The sequence below is a fragment of the Wyeomyia smithii genome, chromosome 2 (assembly GCF_029784165.1).
Source record: "Wyeomyia smithii strain HCP4-BCI-WySm-NY-G18 chromosome 2, ASM2978416v1, whole genome shotgun sequence".
NCBI lineage: Eukaryota > Metazoa > Arthropoda > Insecta > Diptera > Culicidae > Wyeomyia > Wyeomyia smithii.
The window spans coordinates 186,547,028-186,566,205 of record NC_073695.1 but is presented as its reverse complement, the minus strand read 5'-3'; the positions used below and the strand labels follow the sequence as shown (position 1 = coordinate 186,566,205).

General features: G+C 42.8%; 2 protein-coding genes across 11 annotated transcripts in view; one reads left to right on the top strand and one right to left on the bottom strand.

Annotated features, from left to right (window-relative positions):
* Positions 1 to 3,706: 3,706 nt before the first annotated feature.
* The window catches only part of LOC129725672 (protein Fe65 homolog), a 187,069-nt gene continuing 171,597 nt past the window's right edge, over positions 3,707 to 19,178 (bottom strand). For 9 of the 10 annotated variants that reach the window (XM_055681734.1, XM_055681735.1, XM_055681737.1 and 6 more), the window contains 5 exons: positions 7,738 to 7,868; positions 7,482 to 7,681; positions 7,241 to 7,423; positions 7,005 to 7,172; positions 3,707 to 6,867 (listed from right to left, as the gene is read on the bottom strand). In XM_055681734.1, coding sequence (XP_055537709.1) covers positions 7,026 to 7,172; positions 7,241 to 7,423; positions 7,482 to 7,681; positions 7,738 to 7,868 — 661 coding nt within the window. In that variant the 3' untranslated portion in view covers positions 3,707 to 6,867; positions 7,005 to 7,025. The remainder of the gene's footprint in view (positions 6,868 to 7,004; positions 7,173 to 7,240; positions 7,424 to 7,481; positions 7,682 to 7,737; positions 7,869 to 19,178) is intronic. The other variant, XM_055681729.1, reaches the window with a different exon arrangement.
* LOC129725673 (uncharacterized) lies at positions 18,110 to 19,139 on the top strand. The gene is made up of 2 exons (XM_055681738.1): positions 18,110 to 18,265; positions 18,319 to 19,139. Exons 1-2 carry the CDS (start codon positions 18,193 to 18,195, stop codon positions 18,897 to 18,899), a joined length of 654 nt encoding a protein of 217 aa, XP_055537713.1. The 5' UTR covers positions 18,110 to 18,192; the 3' UTR covers positions 18,900 to 19,139.

Below are 19,178 nucleotides of genomic sequence, written 5' to 3'. Positions count from 1 at the left end.
CCGCGCTCCCCCAAACCAATACCGACGCGGCGCTATGGAACCGTGGGATGTTTATGAGGGAACATTTTGCGACTGTTGTAAGACACAGTTTCTCATCAGAAAACACGAGCTCCTGACCTTTGTGCCGCGAATGCATCAGTTTTGCTCTGTCAAGCAGATTCTTCTTTGTAGCCTTCGTTACCCAGTTGGGCAGTCCTAATCGACACATACAGATCAGCAGCGGTTTTCCCAATCGAGCGGTTCATTTTTGACGAACCCACTCCTTCACAATCTCCGAGCTCGTCTCCCAGTACCGACGGATGGCAGTTGAGATTAAACTCCGCCTCACCTCGTGGGATTTTAACCGCCGGAATAGGTCGCTGGGTCGCAAACAACCTTACTACAACGTCTCGACAGCAAGTCGACACCATGCGCGTCGGATACCCTATATATGAGACTAAAGCTTACACCAATACCAATATACAGATTGCCCACGATGCGCACCACAACAATAAAAGTTATATTCGAACTTATTGAACCCCTTGTAGTCGGCTAAAATCGGTAGTATCGGCTAAATTCGACCTTGTATACGGCTTAAATCTGAAGACGGAATGGGCGACTCTACCACCTCCAAGAACATGTCCTTACGTAGCACCTTTTTTAGCACAGCCTCCGCTGTAGATTCACTTGTAGATCACCAAATATAACAGTAACACAAATCGATCACTTTTTGATAAATGATCGGCACTTCTCGGACATTATCGACGTCGAGGCGCTAACATCGATTTGGACCACTACCTAGTGATGATTAAGATATACGCCAAAAACTATCCTTTGTAAATAGCACAAGGTAACGCTGCCCGCCAAAATCTCGCGCGGCTGGAGCAACATGATCTCGCAGCACAGTACGCGTCATCGCTCGAAGCTACGCAAAACCAACCGTCAGAATATGGAGCGATAACACACGAAAATTCTACCAAAAACGCATCCTGCAGACCCTTTGTCCCACGAGCCGAATTGTGTTGGGATAAGGATGGGAAAGTTTTGACGGATGATCGTAAGGTGATCGAAAGAGGGAAGCAGTTTTACGATGAACACCTGAACGGCGTGCGAGCAGAAGATCACAACAGGAGCGGAGGAGACGGGGTCGGTGCAACGAACGACGAACATGTGCCCCCTCCCCAACAATAAGTGAAGTTAAGGATGCGATCCGGCAGCTAAAAAACAACAAATTTGCCGGAAAGGACGGCATCGGAGCGGAATTTAAAAAAGGGACCCCGACAAACTTGCCAGCTCACTGCATCGGATAATCGTCGAGATCTGGGAGATAGAACAGCCACCGGAGAAATGGGAAGACTCCATCTACAAGAGAGCGACAAACTAGACTGCAAAAACTATCGAGCGGTCACAGTCCTAAATGCTGCCTAAATGCCGTCCCCCCTGGTCATCATCCAGCGCCTGTCACCATTATCCAGTAGATTAGTAGGAAGTTACCAGGTCGGCTTCATGGAGAGAAGGTCTACGACTGACCAAATATTTACACTGCGGCAGTTCCTCCAAAAGTGCGAATTTAGAGTCCCTACACACCATCTTTTCGTCGATTTTAAAACCGCATACGACACAATAAACCTACAAGACCTATGCAAAATCCTTGCCGACAACGGCTTTCCGTGGAAGCTGACAAGACTGATTTAGGCTACGATTAGGGATACCATCCGTCCTGATTTAGCAGGACATGTCTTGATTTTGTGATCCATTTGGAGCGTCATGATTTATTTTTCATATTTTAGCATTTGTCCTGATTTTTCTGAATGATGCTGGATATTCAAAAAGGAAGCAAACTGTTCAGTACCTTCATCTTGACTCCAGGAAGAAAAGAACTTATTTCAAACGATTTTTTTTCTTTGGTTGAATCTTAATGAGAGAAATTGTCTAGTCGTTGAAACCGTTAAACGTTTTTTGACAATTAAGTTTATTTCAAACAGTTTACTACTGTTGAATTTTTTAAGGTATTTACTAACGACTAAATAATTAAAGTTGCAAAATTGAATCGTTCGAGGAATACGTTAAATATGAGGCTTTTGGTGTATTTTGAAGTGCAAATCTCAAATTACGTGTTTTATTTATTGATACCTAAAAAAATAACAATAGCTTAGAACAATTTTTTGCTGGAAAAAAATTGTCCTGATTTTTAACTCCGACGAAATGGTAACCCTAGCTACGATGGAGAACGAGAAGTGTAGTGTAAGGATTTCGGGTGGAATGCGGCGTCGTGGCGCGAAACGTGCATGGTGGATCGACCAAATGAAAGGAGATCTCTGCAGTCTACGCAGCCTGCAAGAGTGGCGACGAGCAGCCATGGATCGAGTACAATGGCGTCGGCTGTTAGATACAGCAAAGACCACACACACTGATAAAAAGGTTGTAGCAAGTTCAACTATAAATGGGGTTCGAATTAACTACAGAGCACAGACGATTTCGAACCGAACGCCTGGAACATTAATTTTAACTATGCCTGTAGTATTTTAAACGAAAACAATAGCCGAGGGCTACGCAGTTGTTTTGACTGTTTCACTGGCTGAGTAACTAAAATTCAAAGCCCTATTTGTTGTTATTTAAACAGCGTTAGTTTTGCTATCTTAACAATGAGTTTGTTAGAACAAATACCGCGTTGTGGTGTTGTCTATTACGTATAACATTCAGAAAAGAGGAGTGATTATGCAAAGGCTGATCTCTCCAACCTCCGCTCAGGCATTAAAGCAAGGCCAAATTCGTAACCTTTGTTTAATGTATCAGCGAAAGTGGAAAAACCAGCCTAGAATGAAAACAAATTATGTAACAAAACAATAAACAATAACATTTATTTTTTCACTTTACTTAAATTCCTAAATACTCAACTATCTTAGGCCAGCATCATACTTCAAGCCGAGTCGGAAGGATTGTGTAATCATACCGATCAGTATAGCGTATATCTCCGGATTCAGTCCCCAAGAATCGATTATGAGTTGCCGAAGTGCAGGGTTCTCATCCGCTTCTGGCATAAGGAAAAAAACAAAACTAGTTTCTAAGAAATTTGGTATTTTGCAGAGTGTTTCTACTCACCGGCGATGTCTTCGGGGTCACTTAGCATTAACAATAGCACTAAAAATGACTCACCACTCAACAATGTTTACTTAGAAATGGCGTCTTTTTTTTTGACCAGATCGAACAAGGGAAGCAATAACTACAGTGTAGTTGTAAGTTTAACTACAATACGCTTTCAGACCTGTTTTGTGGGTAAGGTGTAGTTAGTCGCGCTACAACTGCAGTGAATTGTACTTTTCACTGATTCATAAAGCTACAACAAAGGCTAAAAATTGTCGTAAAATTAACCACAGATTGTTGTTGAAATTTCACGGGTAATTTAACTACACTACAGTTGTCTCAAATAAAAGTGTAGTTATTTTGACAAGAAATACATATGGTAAATTTAACTACCAGATCGCTGTCAATTCTAAAACGATAATATTTTCTGTGCAGGCCTTCGTCTGATTGGTGAGGTAAGGTATAGTAGTTTACACCGGTATAAAACGACAACCGTGAATCTGGAAAATCATTGAATGTTCCCTTGCTGTGAACGTAAAAACTTCAATACAAATTGCATCCAGTTTCTAAGTGAAATGAAAGGAGTAATACAACCGACCTGACAGAGCTGTCATCTCTACCCGATATGAATAAAGCCTGTAAATCTATTTTTCAGTTTCCGTTTTTTTTTTTTTACAATTTTACATTATAATCGAAAGCGATGCAGTCATTCCACGCTTCTATGTTATAGTTTCTGTTACAATCTTTGGTCGCTCCACTGCTTTTCCATGGACTTGTTAAGAAGCAGTGACCACGTGTCATCGTAAATTGACTCGCCGGAAACAGTGTTCTGACTAGATCTGTCACATTTTACGAGAATGAGATCGAAATAGTGTCTTGAACTGTTTGCAAAACAGTAACACGCTTAGCCGATCTACAGCTCGGCGTGACAAGTTTTTTTTAGAAAGAAAGTTTACAAATTACTCTAAACTGTTTCCAGCGCATTCACCAATCAGCTGGTATATATTTATCCTAGCGACAAAGCAGTGCCATTCATTCTAGCTCACATAAGCTTTTAGCGCTTATCATTTTACTTCAAGCCTGTTTCTGTAGCAGCAATAATTATGATTGGTTTAACCATTTTTCTTAGGTAATATCTTTGCTGTTACTTTGATTATAGTTGTGCACAAGTGCAAAAAGCAAGCCGTAGATAGTTTATTGTAAGTATATGTTATGCTTTACGCTTGTTCGTTTATGCTTGTTTCACTGGATGTCCTAGGGTTATTATATCTAACATTGCGGTTTTCAGAGATTTCTTACGTTTTGTTTTATTTTAATTTTTTTGTTGTTGTTTGCAAAACACCACATTGTTTCCATCCCGCGCTTGCTCAATTGTTGTTCCAGTCAACTAATGCTGCACTTCGCTCCGCTCGAAATAAGGAAACAGAACCAGGCTTTCGTCCAATTAAGCAATTGCTTGGAATTACCACTAGCTTTAGCATTGCACCTCCCTTTGGCGAAATATAAATAGCATTTCTCGAGGTTCACATTCAAAGTTTGTTCGCTCAGTTTTCTTAGTTTTGTCACAAAAAGCTCCTAGATAAAAAATAATATGTTTTTTTGTTATAAATATACCTTTTTGTTTCAGCTAGATAATTTCTTGTCAGATATTTTTGTTTGCATACATAATTTTTTGTTCGTTTCGAAGGCAAGAAATTTTTTTTTGAGTATTTTCTTTATATTTACATTAAACTGCTTGAAGATGATGACGTGAATGCATTGTTTTCCTGCTTGATTTTGTTTACTTTGTCAACTGTATATGATTTATGACTTGCTGTTGCTGCAACACTAATTTTTTGTTTCATAGTTGGAAAAGTTGTTTTTTTGGTGTACATCTTTTTCACAGCAAACTCAATTGAAGGGCGTTACTGTTTGCGCTCTCTAACTGACAGTGAATGAATTACTGCCTGCTTTTCGAATAGTATATTTTTTTGCATTGTCGAATCAGTGAAACAAAAATAATAGCATATAAAGTAACCACTAATATCTGATGATCTTCTTTTGGTTCTGACGTAGACTTCCAAACCAAGACAACTTTTTGGAGTGTTGGGATATGTTATCTCTCTGGTTGAAAACTTTATCAAATTAGATGAAGTTAAAACACAATCACACAACATCACCCTAAACAGGATTAAAAAGTGGGTAAAAAATAATCGCAATCTCCGGATCGACGGGCGAACGCGATTTTTTTTTTAATTTTCTCCTCGACAACGAAATTATTTTCAGCTAATCCTGGAAATGGTAAAAACCCAAAACGTAAACGAAAAGCAACAATCAATTTGGGCGATTTGAACGTACATAATTGCCGAAACTTCAGTAACTCACCTTTTTTTGTACTTTTACTGAATACCGCAAAAAGAATTTTCAAAAGCACAGCGAATATAAAATAGCGTTTTCACAGGCATTAATCGAGTCTTGTGCCTTTGCAAATTCGAAATGGTGGCTCGATGTCGACCATTTGTGGCTTCAACGCCATTTCACCTTAATGCCAGGAAGAAACAATTGTAATCTGCGTGATTCCACCGTTTCTGACCTGTATCAAATAAAACTAACCGCTGTCTGGATAAATAATTCACATTCAGAATAAACGGGCGACAATCAATCTTTACTTTCAAAAAAACCGGTGCTGCTAGCTAATGACGGTTACGGTTTGTTTTATTCTTCAGCGCCGTCCATCAATATTTTTAGTTTACCCATAAGAAAAGCTCAGCTGTAGCTAATTTCGGCTGCTGTTTTGGGTTTTCATATAACACCGCATTTGTTTATAAAGGAACAAAAATTTAATCGCAGGTAGAACCGTTACAGAATCGCGAAATTCAGTGAATTTCGTGCTAATTGGGCTTTACTTATCTCAAATTGGATAACTTTTGTGAGTGGGAAACGAATCATCCACTGATGATTTATGAGCAGAGATGAAAATAGGTGTTTGAAGTATTTCCACATAGTTTTCCAACATAACGATATCAATATTTCAAATATTAATTATCGTTATCAACCGTCAAGGGATCTAATCATTCTGTTTTCAACCAGTAGCAAACCAAAAAAAAAATACTCCATTTCAAATGAGTCAATCTTTACATGCTGCGTTACTCCTATCGTCATAGTAATCTTATTCTTCGTTAAGTCACATTGAACAGCTAGACAACTGGCAATTATAAGCGCTTTTCGATCATACTATTCAGCATATTTTAGTAGCTGTAGCCACCATAGTTCACTGGCTCTCCATCAAGAACGTTTGGAGTTAGCGTTACCAGCCGTTGATGCTTTTGACCTTTTGATAGCGCATCCGCTGATTACGGTAACAGCGGATTTTCTCTGTAGTTGGTGGTAATACTATCTTTAGTGTCGTCCCTATTACAACTAAGTTTACAATAGGTGATAGTAGCAGGTTGATTACTGCTTTTAGCCGTAGTTGTTTGCTTTTGATGCGGTGGCTGCTGCTGTGTCATAATGGTTGCTACATTTACTGCTAATGGACGGCACATTCGTCGTTGTCGTCATCGTCATGACGAGGAACGTCTCCGACGAGAGCGCCGGGGATGGGTCCGATGCAAAGGAATGCGAAGATAAGGGTGACTTGCGGCTAGTGCTGGTGGTGAGTGCTGTTTTTCGCCAGCCCGCAGATAGCATCATATGCTACTGGCTGCTGGGATACTCGAAGATTTTTTTATTTATCAACGGCGACTGCAGGTGCCGATGTGGGATGACCTCCCGCTCAGGGGCAAGTGACCAGATTTCCTAAATTACAATCGGGGGCTTGATTTACTACACGGTTGGTAATACGAGTTTGCAAGGTGTTCGTACAATGTTTCCAGGAAAAAGTTAAGGGGACGGGTAGAAACAGGGAATTGTTCACGTGTAAGCAACAACGAACATTACAGTTATTTGAAGTCGGACGTTACCTGCAGTGACTTCGCTCGTTCTCAGGAACTGGCCTTGTCCTTTTTAAGTGAGAACGAGCTCATCAAGTTTTTTAAAGTCGCTCCAATTCCTTTTCCTGGCGTGTGTGAGTCGGCTGAATAACGGCCACTACCTTCCGGATGAGCATCTAGACATTTCTGATAACGAAGCTGAAAAGATACATAAATTGTATAAGAGACACTTCAGGTTCGGCAGATGAGCTTTGTCAAAAACTTACCTTGCAGGCTGCCTCTATCGTCTTACATAATGCACCACTGGATGGTTCACAATGAAAAACGTGTGCCAGAAATTTATCCTGTGCGGTGTGCATGATAAATGCACAACATTTCACGTTCTTTCCAATACCTAGAAAGCTTAGGTATCGCACTCGACACTCACACAGCAGACGCGCTTCTGGGTCCTGAAAATTAAGCCACAATTCACCATTATGTAGAAGTAAATAACAAACATTTAATTACCGAAGTGTTAACACTAATCGTGCTCGGTGCCACCGACACATTGACATTGTCCCAGCTCTCGACACTGCTTCCGGTCAACACCTTGTCGATAGCGTCGTTCAAAACATCGATTCCCGTCGGTTGGTTTACCTCAGTCGAACCGATGTACTGCGCTTTGAGCACCTTTTTCGGTTCTTCCATCGGTGTTGGAAAGGATGCCGCTAAGTAGAAAAAAAGTTAAGCTAACTAACTGGTCAGAGTATTGTGTGAGTCTTACGATGTCTAATCCATCGGCGGTTCTCGGTCGGTAGATCAGTAGGACGAATTGCACAGCGAGAACTGCTCGAGCTAGAACAGTTGGCATCGAGCTGGAGGGAACGTTCAATCATTATCCGTTTGCAGATATCTCTGTTGGTAGATAAAATCGATCAATTAGAAATGTGATGCTACTTTTACGTTCAATACATCCGGTCAGTGACTTTTTTGATCCAATCAACGAATTGTACGATTCTTTGATAAAATGCTTTTTGCTTTTGTAACCACATTTGCAGTGTAACTAAAAGATGAATCTCTTTTAAGATTTTCGATTAATACATCGGCGACTGAATTTCGAACATACTTTGCTTCGAAGAGAAGAAAATTTCTCCATAAACTATCAATGACGAAATTTTCTTCTCTTCGAAATCGCAGGTCGTGGTTCATTCTCAACGCTCCGTTCTCTATCTGCATTTCACCGAAGATGGTACGCAACACTCATGGCCGCAGAGAACTACCAGTCTGATCAGTGTCCTCCAGAAGGTTAACTCAATGCGGCGACGACTTCTATTCGATCGCAGCGACCTCCTGAAATCAAAGTATACGCGATTTCCTACCATATTGTGTCGATGAATTTCTATGCTGGTACGTTGTCGGTAGTTCCCAGCTACACGAACTCGTCGACCACCTCGATTTTATTTTCATGTGCTTCGTCTGCGATGCATTGATGACAAGTCCATTTTGGTTGCTTTCGGCTTTTAGTCCGATGTACGTATCCGCCATCCGCGACTTTCAGAGTATCGGGTCTTGCTCGCTCTTCTAATGACACCTTCCAATGCAATATTAAACAGTAGGCACGAGAGACCATCACCTTGCCTTAAACCTCTGCGGGTTTCGAAGGGGCTCGAGAGTGTTCCCGATATTCCAACTGCACACATTACTCGATCCATCATCGCTTTGAACAACCGTGTTAGTTTGTCCTGAAATCCGTAGTCGTGCATAATTTGCCATAGCTGGTCTCGATAGACTTGAAATCGATTAAAAGATGATGTGTGGGCACGTTGTATTCCCAGCATTTCTGCATAACTCCTCCAGTACTCGTTCTTCCTCCCAAGTCTTGTCAATGGCCAGTGCACGGCTCTAGCCAGTGTTTCTTCAACGTATTTCAACAGCTCGTTGAGAAATTGGTCCACTCCAGCAGCTTGATTGTTTTTCAGCCGGACAATCTTTTCCACCTCCAGGAGATCGGGGGCTGGAATTTTGTGGTCTTCTGCTCGTGTTCTTAGATCAATTGCCATACCGTTCACGCGCTCTACTGCTTCGCTTTTCAGATGCTCATCGAAGTTCTGCTTCCACCTGGACGATTGCCAACCAGGTCCCTGCACACGTTCGCTTGCAGTATGTAGCCTTTGCGGGAGTTGTTCAGCTTCACATAGAACTTTCGTATGTCATTTGCAAGGTACAGTTCGTCCATCGTCTCGCGATATCGGTCCTCTAGTTGGCGCTTCTTTCCTCGGAGGACTGAGTTTTTGTTGTTCCGTGCCCGTCGGTATCTTTTCATGTTGGCTCTCGTACAGTGTTGCAGCATTCTCGCCGTGGCGTGGCCAGAATTTCGAATAGGAAGAGGGGGGGGGGGGCAAGTTCTTCAAAGTTTTAGAAGTAAAAAAATGGTATTTTGAAAAATAGAAATAAATACTTGTATTTAGTGATTGTTACATCAAGGCAACCAGTGAAAAGATGTCCTTGACATCAGAGTGGAAAATTTGATTATTCTTTGTCTAACCTCGAATATAAATAGATGTTCTTTAGTAAAAACTCTTTAGTTCATTTAAACCTTTGGACATATCATTTTGGCGACGAGTATCTCAAGAATCCACGAACATGGCAGAAGATAGAGTTGATTAGCAGCCGCAACCGGGATTCTTGAGATGGCCTTTTTACAGCAGATGGCGGCCCAGCAGCAGCAGCCTCAGTATCAAACCCCGGAGCAGATTTTGGAGTCCCTCTCATCGAACATCACCGAGTTTGTCTTCGAATAAGAAAAAAGAGTTACGTTCGGACGCTGGTTTAACGTCTACTTCTCCGGAAGCTGGACACCCATTCACACAGCCGCTATCTCAACTACATCCTGTCAAAGCTTCCTAAGGACGTGAAATTTGAAGACACAGTCGAGATTCTCAATGAAATCTTCGGGCATCAAACATCAACGTTCCGGAAGCGCTTTATGTGTCTTTTCACGATTGTTGTTAACTATCTGCCGATGAACACTCAGCAAACAGAGAGCACTCAACCGCTGTTCAACCATTGTTGACCTCAGCCAGGTTTTCACCCGACGTAATGTGCTAAGCGGGCTTTCGGCTAGCAGGTCTATAAGATCCAGTTCTTCCAAGTTCTTTTGGTCTGCTCTCATGCTGCTGCAATGTTGATACCAAACTTCAACCTCTCCAACAAAATTGTCAACTTCGTAAAAAATTACGAAATTTTCGGTTTTGCGCTTGAACTCTTCGAACGACATTATTATTACGTTAGCGGGATGCAGCAAGGACAACGCGTAGGCAGGTGCACTATCTTTACCGAACCGTGTTTCCAGTGAGGTTACAAGAGAATCAAGGTAAAGAATTGTCACAGCTCGATTCCAATACTCCAAGCTAGTTGATGCAGGCGGATTTGTCCGGTACTTTTGTCGCTGCAATGTCCTTGGTGGATCAACTGACAAACCTGTGCAATTCCACGCAACATAGGGCAAGCATTTAAATTATTTTTTTTTTGATCTGGCTCATACTTTACACAGATATTTCTATGGGCTAAAGATGTCGTTTTGTGCTTTTAGAGTTATTGAAAAAAAAATTCTGCACCAATGTCAACAACTAAAGGGGAGCAACGCCAAACCCCCGCTTCCCCTGCCCCCCTCTTGCTACGCCTATGATTCTCGCCCGTGCTGCGTTCTTCTTCTCGATTAACTGTTTCCATTAGCCGCCAAACCAGTCATTTCTATGATTCGTGGCCCTTGTACCTAGTAGAGCTGCAACAGTCATCTTCAAGAGTAGTTGCTCCAAGCTGCTCTGCCGTGGGTAGCCCTGCGTCCAGCTGCGACGCGTATTCCTGTGCAACCCCGGTGTCTCTCAGTTGCTCAATATTTGGTCATGATGTTCAACATTGGCGGGTATTGTACATCGTCGAGAGTTCAGAGCGCATGCAAACAGCTACTAGTTAGTGGTCCGCACTACGGTAGGTGCGAACATTGATGATGTCGCAAAAGAACCTGCCGTCGATTAGAACGTCATCTGCCCAGTACTATGAAGCCGGTTCCTAGCTCGCAAGTGATGCCACAGCTCTGGCAGAAAGTAGCCGCCCAGTGCCCGGTTTTCAATACCTTTTGACTTGTCCAACAAAGATCCTACAGCGCTATGACTTCTAAATTTCATGGATGTAGCTCATCGTAGATTAACCTGTCGCATCCTGGAGAGCAGATCGATTTGCAGTTCCATGTTCCAAGTTTCCAATCGTTGTGACTTACGTTGTTTGAAACATATTGTATTCCGGGTGGCTCGTTGGGTATTCCCCAACCGCCTGTCTCGCCGGGGGGATCATGTTTAGAGTCCCACACCCACACCAGCATGATGATCAGCCACTCCTTATATAGAGATCAGACGCTATTTTGAGCTGCACCGTCGAACATTTCCTCTACCGCCGAAAGATGGTTTACGGGCCAATGATCGCATCGCATCATCTCACTTAGCTTTTGTCGGATGATAAGATTGCCCAGGCTACACCAACCAGATGTGTCCATGTTCCAGCTGGCAGTCTATTGTGATCGAATGACTCGTGGAAGTGTGAGATAGGAACTTGTGAGGACCGAAGCTAAATTTGGCACTTCCTTAATCGTTTAACGCCCGTAGATCTGTGAGTGAATTCCGAACAGGAATTTCTTCGAAGAGAAGAAATTCCTGTTCGGAATTCACTCACAGATCTACGGGCGTTAAACGATTAAGGAAGTGCCAAATTTAGCTTCGGTCCTCACAAGTTCCTATCTCACACTTCCACGAGTCATTCGATCACAATAGACTGCCAGCTGGAACATGGACACATCTGGTTGGTGTAGCCTGGGCAATCTTATCATCCGACAAAAGCTAAGTGAGATGATGCGATGCGATCATTGGCCCGTAAACCATCTTTCGGCGGTAGAGGAAATGTTCGACGGTGCAGCTCAAAATAGCGTCTGATCTCTATATAAGGAGTGGCTGATCATCATGCTGGTGTGGGTGTGGGACTCTAAACATGATCCCCCCGGCGAGACAGGCGGTTGGGGAATACCCAACGAGCCACCCGGAATACAATATGTTTCAAACAACGTAAGTCACAACGATTGGAAACTTGGAACATGGAACTGCAAATCGATCTGCTCTCCAGGATGCGACAGGTTAATCTACGATGAGCTACATCCATGAAATTTAGAAGTCATAGCGCTGTAGGATCTTTGTTGGACAAGTCAAAAGGTATTGAAAACCGGGCACTGGGCGGCTACTTTCTGCCAGAGCTGTGGCATCACTTGCGAGCTAGGAACCGGCTTCATAGTACTGGGCAGATGACGTTCTAATCGACGGCAGGTTCTTTTGCGACATCATCAATGTTCGCACCTACCGTAGTGCGGACCACTAACTAGTAGCTGTTTGCATGCGCTCTGAACTCTCGACGATGTACAATACCCGCCAATGTTGAACATCATGACCAAATATTGAGCAACTGAGAGACACCGGGGTTGCACAGGAATACGCGTCGCAGCTGGACGCAGGGCTACCCACGGCAGAGCAGCTTGGAGCAACTACTCTTGAAGATGACTGTTGCAGCTCTACTAGGTACAAGGGCCACGAATCATAGAAATGACTGGTTTGGCGGCTAATGGAAACAGTTAATCGAGAAGAAGAACGCAGCACGGGCGAGAATCATAGGCGTAGCAAGAGGGGGGCAGGGGAAGGGGGGGTTTGGCGTTGCTCCCCTTTAGTTGTTGACATTGGTGCAGAATTTTTTTTTCAATAACTCTAAAAGCACAAAACGACATCTTTAGCCCATAGAAATATCTGTGTAAAGTATGAGCCAGATCAAAAAAAATTAATTTAAATGCTTGCCCTATGTTGCGTGGAATTGCACAGGTTTGTCAGTTGATCCACCAAGGACATTGCAGCGACAAAAGTACCGGACAAATCCGCCTGCATCAACTAGCTTGGAGTATTGGAATCGAGCTGTGACAATTCTTTACCTTGATTCTCTTGTAACCTCACTGGAAACACGGTTCGGTAAAGATAGTGCACCTGCCTACGCGTTGTCCTTGCTGCATCCCGCTAACGTAATACGAATGTCGTTCGAAGAGTTCAAGCGCAAAACCGAAAATTTCGTAATTTTTTACGAAGTTGACAATTTTGTTGGAGAGGTTGAAGTTTGGTATCAACATTGCAGCAGCATGAGAGCAGACCGAAAGAACTTGGAAGAACTGGATCTTATAGACCTGCTAGCCGAAAGCCCGCTTAGCACATTACGTCGGGTGAAAACCTGGCTGAGGTCAACAATGGTTGAACAGCGGTTGAGTGCTCTCTGTTTGCTGAGTGTTCATCGGCAGATAGTTAACAACAATCGTGAAAAGACACATAAACCGCTTCCGGAACGTTGATGTTTGATGCCCGAAGATTTTATTGAGAAACTCGACTGTGTCTTCAAATTTCACGTCCTTAGGAAGCTTTGACAGGATGTAGTTGAGATAGCGGCTGTGTGAATGGGTGTCCAGCTTCCGGAGAAGTAGACGTTAAACCAGCGTCTGAACGTAACTCTTTTTTCTTATTCGAAGACAAACTCGGTGATGTTCGATGAGAGGGACTCCAAAATCTGCTCCGGGGTTTGATACTGAGGCTGCTGCTGCTGGGCCGCCATCTGCTGTAAAAGTTGGGCCATCTCAAGAATCCCGGTTGCGGCTGCTGATCAACTCTATTTTCTGCCATGTTCGTGGATTCTTGAGATACTCGTCGCCAAAATGATATGTCCAAAGGTTTAAATGAACTAAAGAGTTTTTACTAAAGAACATCTATTTATATTCGAGGTTAGACAAAGAATAATCAAATTTTCCACTCTGATGTCAAGGACAACTTTTCACTGGTTGCCTTGATGTAACAATCACTAAATACAAGTATTTATTTCTATTTTTCAAAATACCATTTTTTTACTTCTTAAACTTTTAAGAACTTGCCCCCCCCCCTCTTCCTATTTGAAATTCTGGCCACGCCACGGCGAGAATGCTGCAACACTGTACGAGAGCCAACATGAAAAGATACCGACGGGCACGGAACAACAAAAACTCAGTCCTCCGAGGAAAGAAGCGCCAACTAGAGGACCGATATCGCGAGACGATGGACGAACTGTACCTTGCAAATGACATACGAAAGTTCTATGTGAAGCTGAACAACTCCCGCAAAGGCTACATACTGCAAGCGAACGTGTGCAGGGACCTGGTTGGCAATCGTCCAGGTGAAAGCAGAACTTCGATGAGCATCTGAAAAGCGAAGCAGTAGAGCGCGAGAACGGTATGGCAATTGATCTAAGAACACGAGCAGAAGACCACAGGATTCCAGCCCCCGATCTCCTGGAGATGGAAAAGATTGTCCGGCTGAAAAACAATCAAGCTGCTGGAGTGGACCAATTTCTCAACGAGCTGTTGAAATACGTTGAAGAAACACTGGCTAGAGCCGTGCACTGGCCATTGACAAGACTTGGGAGGAAGAACGAGTACCCCAGCAGAAATGCTGGGAATACAACGTGCCCACACATCATCTTTTAATCGATTTTAAGTCTATCGAGACCAGCTATGGCAAATTATGCACGACTACGGATTTCAGGACAAACTAACACGGTTGTTCAAAGCGATGATGGATCGAGTAATGTGTGCAGTTGGAATATCGGGAACACTCTCGAGCCCCTTCGAAACCCGCAGAGGTTTAAGGCAAGGTGATGGTCTCTCGTGCCTACTGTTTAATATTGCATTGGAAGGTGTCATTAGAAGAGCGAGCAAGACCCGATACTCTGAAAGTCGCGGATGGCGGATACGTACATCGGACTAAAAGCCGAAAGCAACCAAAATGGACTTGTCATCAATGCATCGCAGACGAAGCACATGAAAATGAAATCGAGGTGGTCGACGAGTTCGTGTAGCTGGGAACTACCGACAACGTACCAGCATAGAAATTCATCGACACAATATGGTAGGAAATCGCGTATACTTTGATTTCCGGAGGTCGCTGCGATCGAATAGAAGTCGTCGCCGCATTGAGTTAACCTTCTGGAGGACACTGATCAGACTGGTAGTTCTCTGCGGCCATGAGTGTTGCGTACCATCTTCGGTGAAATGCAGATAGAGAACGGAGCGTTGAGAATGAACCACGACCTGCGGGATGATTGACAGGTTGCGGTGTGCTGGGCATGTGGCCGGTAAAATGATTCTTGAAACCAATCCATCAGGGACGAGACGATGCACAGTGGGCAGGTGGATCGATCAGGTGGAATACGATCTACGGACCCTACGCAGACTGGAGAGCTGCCATGGACCGAGTGGAATAGAGACGATACTTACGTACAGTAAAAGCCCCACCACGGCATGTTTGTTCAGGTAAGGTAAGCTCTCCAAGTCCAAGCAAAAAGCGGAAATTGGAATGCGCCTTATAAATAAACTCAAAGAATCGGTGGACCTGACCTTGCAACAGATTGTAGAGCAATGTATCAGCTTGGTTAATTTGAAACAGGATATCGTGATAGTCAAAGATAGTTCAAGTCAGTTAAGGCTGTTGCGTTTCCCAACCGAACATCGTCGAAATGGCAGTCATCTTCGGATAACAGCAAAAACCGAGAGCTACCCAAGACACTCGCAGTTCCTGCAAGGCATGCACTTCATTAAGGATGGCCGGTTTCGAGACCATAAGTACAACGAACGTGAAAATCACGGGCATCGCGAGGAATATTCTGCCAAACGAACAAAAAGAAGAAAAAACAAGCAACAGCTGTTTTCGAAAATAGTATCCGTTCGAAGCATCGGCCAGCACCAAAAAATTCGTCGACCTTGGCATGGACATTGGATTTCAGCGACTGGGTGGAACTGTACGAAAGCAAAACGGAACCGTCCTTATATGTGCCGACTCCTCGACTGGTCTCAATAGCGTACTTGTGGATACTAGAGTCACAATGACTTATCGCCTAACTTCAGATAGAGGTGAATCCAGCCAGACAACAACTACTCACCATAAATACTCATAAAAGCCTCTTCCAATTCATGTTCCAACGATTGATGAATACAATGCTGGCTGGGCTCAACTGTACTGTTGGTTACCTCGACGCAATTTTGGTTGGAGATCGCAGCGAAGAAGAGCATCGGAGCAATCTACAACTCACGCGGCTCAAAACGTACGGGCTCAAGGTGCGGATTGAAAAATGTAGTTTTGGCATGCAGCAGGTTAAATATCTAGGCCAAATTCTGGATAGTAACGTGATCAGGCCAGACCCCGATAAGATCGCCCCGATCGTCAGTATGCCATATTTCTTCACCTCGCTCTTACTTGGGGGCCGTGAACAATTACGACAAATATGCCTACGAAATGCGCCCGCTACAACATCCTATGGACCAGCTTCTAAAGCCTGGGGCGAAATTCGAATGGACGCCAGGTTGTCTAGCCTCTTTCGATCAATTCCGAGAAATACTCCAGTCGCCATTATTACTGACCCACTACAATCCAAAGCTGGGTACGATCGTGTCTGCGGATGCGTCTTTGTTTGGGCTAGGAGCTCGAATCACACACCAACTTTCAGAAGGGACGGTCAAAGCAATTAGCTAATTACAGTCAGAGCGAAAAGTTGTTCGGTCATAAGTTCAACCTCGAAATGGAAATGGTCGCCATTTTGGGTCCAAAAAGGGGATTCCCACGTATGCGTTCAATCGATTAAAAAGATGAGCATTGTCATTGCTCCTCTACAACTTCGATATTCGATACATTTTAACAGAAATTTCAACTACTGCGATCGAGTCGGTATCATTCACCTCGGCCTCTCTGAGGGGTTTTGTTGATACCTTTAAGAGGTCACTCAGCTTTGGATGATACCATTGACACTTTTCTCCAGTGCTACCGATCTACGCCATGTCACACGTCCCCTGCTGGCTAATCGCCTGATGAGCTACTGTTTGGTAGACCAGTTCGAATATCGTTAAACCTGTTTCCACCAATACAGTTCCACAAGAGCAAAAATTCAAAATAAAAAGCCCAATTCAACCGCAAGCATGGGACAAAACCGAGATTCTATGGTCGAGATATCGTGTACCGGAACAACCATGTACCTCGGAAGCAGCAGCAGTCATGGAGCGCATTGGAACTGATTTATATAGTGTCTGGCTATCGACGAAGCAAAACTTAATGAATTCGCCATTTTTCGGAAGAATTCTACGATCACCAGTAGACTCTTCCGTCCCTCTGAGCATCCTGTTGGATAGTTGCGGCCTAGCTTCTACATTGGCCACGGACATACGGGTTAGCCGGATCAATTAACGACGTCCCAATAACTACGTTCGTAGACCACCCGTTATGTTGAACCTTACCAGCTTTTTTAAGAGGGAGAGCTGTTGGACGGCTCCCCACCGATATCATGACAGGGCTCATCGACTGATAGTCGTCAGCCTGACTGATGCCAATCGCGTATTGTCCCTCAATCGCATATCGCTACAAAACATAACGTTATCGAAAAAATCTCGAAAACTGCGTAAGAGAATAATGGTCCCAACCTATATTGAATATTTTAGCTCTGTTTCTCTGTGGTGGTATGTAGCAGTATGTAGTCTCGTTTCGTTATATGTAGTTATTTTATCATACTTTCCTACTGTTCATCTCATTAATTTTAGGAAAAGTTTCGATTAGCAAATATTTAACTGTGAACAGTTTCCACTTTGGTTTCATTATCGGCGGGTTTCTTTCTATAATAATATTGATGATAATTGCTATTGATGATTTTTGTTTTTTGGAACAAACATGCTAGAAACCTTACAGCAGATTGAATTTTCAGTTTTGGTAAACTATTTTAAGTTACAAATAATATTTCGGTGCATTTTAAATTGAAAATATTGAAGGTTGGTGTATTTTGAACTTTAAATCTAAATGTTGAACACAGAAATACAAATCTTTTCTAGGAACAGATTTAAGATGATACGATTCAGAACATCAATTCGCGTTTTTATCAGTATTTCCGCTGGACAATAACAAACAGTATAATAAATTCCCCTGCAAATCAGAGGAAAGAAACTCAACTTATTCTCTTGCACGTTTCAACAATAATTATGTATACAACTAATAAACAAGCCATTATTGGTAATCTCTTCGTTGAAGTTTTGATAAGCTTGCAAAGCGGTTACAGTAAACGGTGGCACAGCAAATAGTAGCCAGGAAACTTTATTGGAAGCAACATGAAACCAATTTGGTTTGTGTCGATTTGCCTTCTAGCATTCGCTGGTGCAGTACACGAAAATAAATTCGATGGTAATGAAATTAATTTTTTTCCCACATTATAATATAATTTCACCCTTTTGCAGTAACAAGCGGCTGTCTGCAACACAACTCTAACTACGGATACAATGTTGCTCATCCATTTTTTGCCCTAACCTCCTTTGAAAACGCTTTACATCAGTTTGATGATAAAGACACAATAAATAGAACTACAATTCGGATAGGAATTTTAACCAAGAACGATGGACACATCCGGCTCACGTCTGGTGAGTACCCGTTCTACAACCCCAACAACCTGATAACTGAAATCGTTATATCTGGTTGGAGCAACACCAACCATGAAGTTCGTACATATTCTTTCCAACGTCCTGACGAACGTTCTGGGATTACCATTCTGAAGCATCAATCCAGTTTGGGTGAGCTATCGGAATTTGTACCATTGATGTTTACTATGGAGATCACCAGGCTGGGTGATATTGCGTTGAACAAGGACGGTGAGCAAACCTCATTTCTTGCAGTACGTCATAGACAACAAACGCCGTTAACAGGAATTTACATTGGATTTTGTAACTGGGATGTTCCGGCAATTTATTTCTACGATTGTCCATTGTTGAAAACGGAAAAACATGTTTGTGGGGACAACAAAGAAGTCCTACTGCAGCATTAAATCTTTAAGCTGCACTTTTAATAAGTGAAAACAAGGGCAATTATTACAATTATTATGGAGAAAAAAAGTGTTTAATGCTAAAAACGTGTTCCCGTGTGCGGCATGAAATTACTAGTGTGTTTTTTCTAATCGGGATAAGATTTTCCCATCTATGTGTCGAAAATAATCTACAATTGAAATCAAAAACCCATTTAAATTTTGTAATATACGCGAGTAAATATCTTAATAACAAATCTAGAATTGTTGTTTTATTTCATGACATCTATGCGCAGTACCAAA